The sequence below is a fragment of the Corylus avellana genome, chromosome ca1 (genome assembly GCF_901000735.1).
Source record: "Corylus avellana chromosome ca1, CavTom2PMs-1.0".
In the NCBI taxonomy this organism is placed as follows: domain Eukaryota; kingdom Viridiplantae; phylum Streptophyta; class Magnoliopsida; order Fagales; family Betulaceae; genus Corylus; species Corylus avellana.
In genome coordinates, this window is record NC_081541.1 from 4,312,945 (window position 1) to 4,321,151 (window position 8,207).

The following is an 8,207-nucleotide window of genomic DNA, read 5'->3' on the forward strand; positions in this document are numbered from 1 at the left end:
GTTTGATGTCAATGAAATCCCTTGTTTTAATCCAAATTGTTAATTAGCCTGTGATAGTGAATCTGTCGATAAGATTGGACCTAAATTATAAACATGTTATGTATCCCGTACATTCGACCAGGTGTGTAAGAACATTTCCAGCAGATTGTGTAGAAGTTATCTAAAGCCAACATTTTGTTACAGTTGTTGCCTACCTTTGAACAAGCACTAGCAAAATGTTGGCTTTAGGCTGAAAACACTATTGGTTGTACTTTTGCAAGATTTTATTCTTTTGGGTTTGTTATTGGAGAGTTCTCATTTTTTGGTGTTTTAATCTTGCATTATTACATAGAAGACCCTTGGGTATTGGGCTGAACCATGGTCAGCCCAAATTTGAGACTGGCCCAAAATGTATGTTAGTGTGAAAGAATCCTCTAGCAGAATTTTGATGTATAATGACTACTGCTTAATTAGATTGGAATCTAGATACATATAAAGTCAAACAACTAGGATAGTGTTGCTTGTTACAAAAGTCAAAATCCATACAAATGTCATTATGGTTGATTAAATGCGATAGAGAGCACTCATTGAAATTGAGGTGAACATTTCTACTTTTCCAAAAGTTGGCCTCCTTTTTGGAGAATATCCAAAGCACCAAGATGAGAGTTGTTTTCCTTTCCAATTAGAAACATTTTCATATGTAACCAAATTCATCCAAGCAAGGTAAACCTCTTAATTATATATTGAAACGTGGCAATTTGAGTTAAGATATCTCTCTTTATCCAATTGCCCATTTGTAAGATTGAGATTTTCTGATATTAGACTATTCGAGAGACACAAAAATTCAAACAACCTAATAAAGGAGAGTTGCTAGGCTCACCTACCTTGAATAGTCTAAAATGCAGGACTCACATGCTTGGGACAGATGAACCCTGCAACTCTCCTCAAGCTAGGTGCCATGTTAAGCCCACCTGCATAGCCCCCAAAAAATTGAGGTTTGATAGGGTACATTAGCACCTTTGACAAGCAGCCACAGGCAAAATTTTGCAGCCCATGCCCTAAGAGAGAAGCCCACATGCTAGAGTTCCACACTTTCAAATGACTGAAGTGCAGCCCATTTGAATTATGGCATCCACAACTTAATTGCTTCGATCATATTACTGTTTTATTGCAATTTGCAAAGTTGGAAATATATGTTTTTTTTTTTTTTTTTTTAATTATAGTATGACTATGGTCTCTTTCCTTGTTAATAAATAGTATACTCGTTGTTTATAACTTTATTTTCCAACATAGGGCAAATATTTATCCAATACTATCACTATACTAAAAGCAAAGGCCTTCTTCAAGCTAACAATTTAGAAGAAAAAACAAAAAATCAGAAAAGATGAATTTTTTTTGTTTTCTAAATTTTTTTATCATAACTATTTTTATTATTTTTGTATAAAAATGGAACATTGCATCTCCAATAGTAGTTTGGAAGGCAGTGCACAAATTGAAAGTTCGGAAAACAATGCAAATTATGTATCTATAATTTGAAAACGTAATTTCTTTTCTTTTTTTACGTTTTTAAATCGTTATTTTTTAAAACGCACTCTTAAGCGAAATACATTTTTTTGTTTGAAAACATAATTTGACTACAAAATCGTAAACTCTTGAAAAGAAAAAGAAAAATTACATTTACAAATGAACTAAAGCCACATCCTTCATACTTCAGGCAACAAATTTTTTTTTTTTTTTTTAAAGATACATTGCCACGTGCCATATGCACTGTTCATGTCAATGGATAAGGATCAATTCTGGCCATAGAATTATTGATTTGATATTTCTAAAGATTATAAAGTCATCACCCAAATGCCCGGACAAAATTATCATAATTAAAGCTCAAAAGAAAAACAGCAGAGAATGCACGGCCAAATTTCACAAGATACACAAGTTGGGGTGCCTGCTAGCTTGGTGTGGGATGTCTACGGTGGCCTTGAGGTCGGGAAGCTCGTCGACGAGCTACTGCCCGATGTGATTGGCCGGGTGGAAGTTGTTGAAGGTGATGGCGGTGTTGGAACAATCATCAAGCTTACCTTTCCACCAGGTATATATATATATATATATGCTTGTAAAAGTAGTATTTCAATTCAAAGTTATGAGCATATATATACGTTGGTTCTTAGATAGAAATATATGTAGCAAAATTGAATTGAAATGCAAGTTTGGACGTTCTCTCTCAGACTTTTGTCAAACACAAGTTCAGGAGACCTGGTCAATGGTTCTTCTGTTCTTGTTTCCACGCATTCATAGATCATTTGAAATATTATTGGAAAATTGTGCATTATTAATGCGTGAAGGATAAAGGGTCAACAATGTTATATCTCTTTTGTGTGGCTAGGAACTCCTGGAGCAAGCTATTTGAAGGAAAGATTTACAGTAATTGATGATAACAGGCGTATAAAGGAAACAGAGGTTTTTGAAGGAGGATATAAAGACATGGGGTTTCATCTTTACCGGATTCGCCTTGAGATCATTGAGAACGGCACTGAATCAAGTGTTGTCAGATCAACCATAGAGTATGAAGTAGATGACAACTTTGCTGAGAATGCTTCTCTTGTCTCCACTAAGTCACTTGAAACTATTGCAGAAGTTGTTGGGAGGTATTTAACTGAGAAGAAAGCCACTGCTCAATCAGAATCAAGAAGCCATGAACACCATGCTTAGCCATCTAAGAACAGATTAAGAAATAAACAATTGGGCTTATTTCTACAGATCTATGAGTAAGATGAATGGTACATCGATCTGTGTAATAGCTTGCTAAAGCAGGGAATTCTTCTACATGATATAGTAGCCACCACATGCACCTCTCAGTGGCCAGTGTTAGAATATTTTATATTCTATAAACTAAGCTTTCTTTCTAGGATTTATTCTCATTAGAGAGAGATCATTGTAATATAGTTGACATATACTTCAATACAATATGTAGACCAAAGGCTTCATCAGTCTCTTTCTCTACTTGCACTCTCTTTTTCTTTCATATATACTATTTCCCATAATATATTTCTACAGTCAGTCAGGACCAATGTGTATGTGCTTCCCCATTGTAAATTAGAGCTTTACTGCATCTGCATGCAGTCAATATGAGGCATATTGAGCACAGCACTAGTTTCTGATGAATGATTTCTAAGCTTTGTTGCAAAACTTGTAAATCCATTGAATTCACAGACATTTTCAGCTACTAAAACCAAGTCTACCATGGTGATGCTTCATTTTGCTACACCGTATCATTTTTGTGTTTGAGCATTATTTTCTAAAGAATTAAATAAAATCATATGATATTCTTCTGCACTTCTAGATCCCAAAGCAATATTCATCATGATGATCAGAACTAAGCATGATTGCCTCGTAGCAATGTTCAGACAACATTGAATTCATGATCAGAGCTAGCTGGTGACCTTTCCAAACAAGGGACATTGTTATAATACTCTCTCTAATTTCTCTCCAATAACGTGGCAGGAACTTTTGAAATATGATTAATAGAAAGGAGAGATTTGGCCTCAAAGCCAGCTTAATTCAAGTAACCAGCTTGGAGCAAGGTAGTAGCTCAAGAAGCACTCCTAGCAGCGAGAGAATATTTCTTGGTTTTTTTCTTCTTCTAAATGAAAATTTTAATAACAGAGCTGAAACATTACAGTGAAGAACCTTTACAATCAGAATAGAAAGATTCATCATACAAGGATAGCCAAACCAACTAAAGGCCTACCCTTAAACATAAGATTTTTTCCTTTTCTTTTCTGGGCAAATACAAACAACTTGAGGGGAGGAGGGTTCAAACAGGCTTAAGGAAACTAATTGGAGAAATCACCTGATCAGAGGAGTACTTATTCCAAATTAACCATTTAATTTATATTTTAATAGTTTGTATATGTAACTAGCCACCTAAAAGCAGAAAGAGACTTTGTTAGAAAATCCAAAATGATCGCCCCCACCCGTCTAACTAGCCTAAAAGCAGACAGAGACTTCAGAATTTTTTATTTTGTATTTTTTTAAAAAAAAAAATCACATAAAAGAAAAGTTGGGCCAAAGTTGTGCCTTTATCATTTCTCTAATTTTTAAATTATTCTTATTCATGAACAGTACATCTAAAATAATACCGATTATGCCTTTGTTACAATTAGGAAAGAGGAACAAAGAACAAATATATATATTATTCAAACATCCTGATTTGGTAATCGAGTAATGTTAGGTACCATCTTTTTATCTTCTAGCTTAAAATCTTCCTAAAGCTAATGTGATTTTTAAAATTACCATTTGATCAAAATTCAAGTATGATTTATTTAAAATTTAATGGTGATTTTAAAAGTCACATCAACTTTAAAAGAAGTTTAAAAAAATAAAAAGATGATACCTAACATTACTCTTAATAATCAGGTTCCTAGATTTTTGAGTTGGTCTCAATATCATGTTCTTATGTGTATTTCCGACTCACAAAGCTTCTGCATTGGCTAGTCAAAGTCATGTATGGTTTTCATTTTTTTACAATTATCCCACAAGTCTGAACTCCTCGATCGATTCAATAATTTAACATTTATTTAATCATCTTATTGGATTTTGAATTTAGTGATGATTAATTTTATTGTCGTCAGAAAGCATATTACATTTGGAAGTTTGTGTAGCTTTTCTCGGCATGATGTATGTGCATACGTTTTACTAGCCTTTAAGATAATGATACTTATAATTTATCATTTTATACAATTAGTTTAATAAATCTAAAGCACTATAGGGTTTAGATAATCAGTACCAACTCTTACGCAATTAGCTAGACAGAACCTTGAAGTGTTTATGGCATATTCCAAATATTATAGCAGAAAAGATGACGACTTTTGCCATGAATTATTAGCATGTAGACCTACTCTTTGAGAATATTAGAATATATATATATAGAAGGCTAAGGCCCCAAACATTCCCTAAGAGAAGGAATTAAGATGGTTGGGCAAGTCTCAAACGAGGTGGAGGTAAACGTGGCCGCCAGTGAAGCGTGGGAGATCTACGGGACACTTCGGTTGGCAAAGGTTGTTGAAGAAGCTCTTTCAGGTCTCAACCAGAAAGTTGAGGTCATAGAAGGTGATGGAGGGGTTGGGACTGTTCTCAAGCTAACATTTGGGACTGCAGGTATCACAAAGCAATAAAAGCTTGTGAATGTTTTTACCTTTTTTTTTTTTTTTTTTTTGAGTTTCAACAGCTATTTGTAGGGGGAATAAAATGTTATAGTAGCTAGTGTTGCCTTTACCTGCATAATACTAGCGATGTAGACCAGTTTGCTAATAATTCCACGGAGAAGTTTGAGAGGAATAGTTTGATCGATCAAAAAGGAAGGTTCAATCGATCTAAAGGATAAGATGTTACACGATACTAATTCTTGAGAGCTTCAATGACTAGTTTGATCGATCGAGAGCTTCGATCTCTAGTTCGATCAATCAAAGTAATGAGGTCTACTTAGTACTAATTTTTTAGAGCTTTGATTGATAATTCGATCTTCAATACTAATTCCCTAGGGCTTCAACTGAGAATGCGGTTTCTTTTCATTGATTGATATTGCGATTCGAGTAGTTTTGTACATTTTTTGTTCTAGAGATGTGACCTTTCTATTTAAGCTCAATAAGGATAGCCTAATCGACCAAACTTTATATCAAATTAACTAGAAATCACTCTCGGGAATTAGTATATATTGTGTAGCATCTCATCCTTTCAATCCATCAAACTCTCCCTTTCAAACTTCTTAGCGAAACTATTATTTAAACTAATATCATACTAGTATTACGTGTTAGGTATATTATTGAGTGATCACAATGAGAAGAATTCAAGAGTTTTTGAAGTGTTCATTTTTCCTTTTTTTTTTTTTTTCATTGAACTAGGTGCACCTTTTGCAAGCTTAAAAGAGAAGTTCACAAAGGTTGACCATGAGAAACGCTTGAAAGAAGTACAGGTGATTGAAGGGGGGTATCTTGATATAGGGTTTACTCTTTATCGTGTTCGCTTCGAAATCATTGAGAAGGGAGATGATTCATGCATTATCAAATCAACAATTGAGTTCAATGTCAAGGAGGAGGCAGCTGCTAATGCCTCGTATGTCACTATTGAGCCATTGGCAAAAGTTGCAGAATTTGCCAAAACTCATCTCCTAAAAAACAAAGCTGCTTAAGGTGTGCACTGCTAGAAATAGCATTTATGTATCTTCGGAAATAAAATAGCAAGCTTGTTGTTCATTATATTTGGTTTTTGTAATAAGTCATTAAAATATTGAAAAAAAAAACTGATAAAAAACCTTTGTAATAAATAGGTTCGAGTTTCGTATGTAAGAAGTTGCAAAAGTGTGGCACATATGCCATATGTATTAATGTGGTTTAATAAAATGTTTGGTCCAAAACTCCAAGGCAAATAAGTGAACCCTGCAATGTAGCCAAAGTTTTTTTTTTTTTTTTTTTTACTCACGAAAAAAAAAAAAAAAGGTTCATTTAAGACTAACTTACTAAGTTGATATATATATATATATAAGGCTAATGCCCCAAACATTCCCTATAAGAGAAGAAAGATGTTTGGGAAAGTCTCAAAAGAGGTGGAGGTGAATGTGGGAGCTCTACGGCACACTTCGGTTAGTAAAACTTGTTCAAGCGCTTCAGGCCTCGACAAGAAAATTGGGGCCATCGATAGAAATAGAAGGTGGTGGAGGGGTTGGGACTATTCTCAAGCTAATATTTGTGCCAGGATTTTTTTTTTTTTTTCTAATTTTTAATTTTTTTACATTTGTTCCTTTTTTGAGTTTCTGCTAGTATTTGTAAGGGGAAAAAAAAAAAGAAAAAAGAAAAGGAAAAAAAAGGTTGTAGTAGTTTTGCCAGTTTGCCAATAATTCCATGAAAAAGTTTGAGAGGAAGATCAGTTTGATCGATCAAAAGGCAAGATTCAATCAATCCAAAGGATGAGATGTTGTAACACTATTATTAATTCTAGAGAGTTATTTATAATGAGTTATGTTTAAATTAACTAGCTAGAAATTAATATAAATTTAATCATTTAATTAACACTTTAACACTCTCTCTTCTTTTATTTTTCTCAAATACCTTTTGTACTTTAAAAATTTGAGACTGTCTCTTCTTAATACAGGAAGTTTGAGTGTACTTTAGTTTGTGCAAAACGCAACTAAACGACAGAGAATTTCTGGGTTCCATTGTATCCTAGAGAAATATTTGTTGTAACCCTTTACATACAATTTCCGATAGGGGCAAATAACTTCTTAAAGAAAGCAACATTGTAGCGCACCTTAGGAACAATTTCGATTTTCTACTTTTATTATTTTTCTAACAACGTGTAGGACGAAAAATGACGTGAAATATTTTGTGTTAGGTTTTATTGAGTGATCACAATTAGAAGAATTCAAGAGTTTTTAAAGTTTCAATTTGAACTGTACATTTTCTTCATTCAATTCAACCCTTTTTTTCCCATTGAATTAGGTACGTACACCAGGTTTTAGTGTCTTAAAATAGAAGTTTACAAAGGTTGATCATGAGAAACACTTGAAAGAATCAGAGGCAATTGAAGGAGGATATTTTGATATGGGGTTTACTCTCTATCGTGTTCGCTTTGAAATCATTGAGAATGGTGATAATTCATGCATTATCAAATCAACAATTGAGTATGATATCAAGGAAGAGGCAATTGCTAATGGCTCGTGTGTCACTATCAAGCCATTGGCAAAAGTTGCCGAACTCGCCAAAGCTTTTCTCACTAAAAACAAAGCTGCTTAAGGTGCATACTTTTAGATACAGGGCCGGCCCAACCCTTAGGCGGGTTAGGCCGCCACCTAGGGCCCCCAATTTAATAAGGCCTCCAATTAAAAAAAATTCAATAAAAAAATTTTAAGCTGTCCACATTCTTTACTTAAGGCCCCCCCTAGTCATGGTAAATAAATAATTTAAGAAAGGCCTCCTAATCATGGTAAATAAATAATAATTTAAGCTGTCCAATTAATTAATGAATCCTAATAAAATAATTTCTATAAAAACAAAAAAAAAAACAAAATTAAATACATATTTACCATCAATATATACACTTTAATTAGGCCCCCTACTTAATTTAAAAAAAATGTATTAATAACATTTGATTATCCAACATTCCGAAATAAATAAGACTTAAAAAATCGATAACAATAATTAAGGGAATCAAATCATAATCAAATATTCAACCCTAAT

General features: G+C 33.5%; 3 protein-coding genes across 3 annotated transcripts in view; all 3 read left to right on the plus strand.

The window, feature by feature from the left end:
- The first annotated feature begins 1,844 nt into the window (after positions 1–1,844).
- On the plus strand, positions 1,845–2,976 carry LOC132162302 (norbelladine synthase-like). The gene is made up of 2 exons (XM_059572554.1): positions 1,845–2,065; positions 2,360–2,976. Exons 1-2 carry the CDS (start codon positions 1,882–1,884, stop codon positions 2,683–2,685), a joined length of 510 nt encoding a protein of 169 aa, XP_059428537.1. The 5' UTR covers positions 1,845–1,881; the 3' UTR covers positions 2,686–2,976.
- A 1,966-nt stretch (positions 2,977–4,942) lies between these two features.
- On the plus strand, positions 4,943–6,224 carry LOC132168214 (norbelladine synthase-like). The gene is made up of 2 exons (XM_059579337.1): positions 4,943–5,133; positions 5,877–6,224. Exons 1-2 carry the CDS (start codon positions 4,947–4,949, stop codon positions 6,161–6,163), a joined length of 474 nt encoding a protein of 157 aa, XP_059435320.1. The 5' UTR covers positions 4,943–4,946; the 3' UTR covers positions 6,164–6,224.
- A 1,347-nt stretch (positions 6,225–7,571) lies between these two features.
- Positions 7,572–8,207, plus strand: part of LOC132167688 (norbelladine synthase-like) — a 1,499-nt gene continuing 863 nt past the window's right edge. The window contains exon 1 of the mRNA XM_059578697.1: positions 7,572–7,683. Coding sequence (XP_059434680.1) covers positions 7,572–7,683 — 112 coding nt within the window. The remainder of the gene's footprint in view (positions 7,684–8,207) is intronic.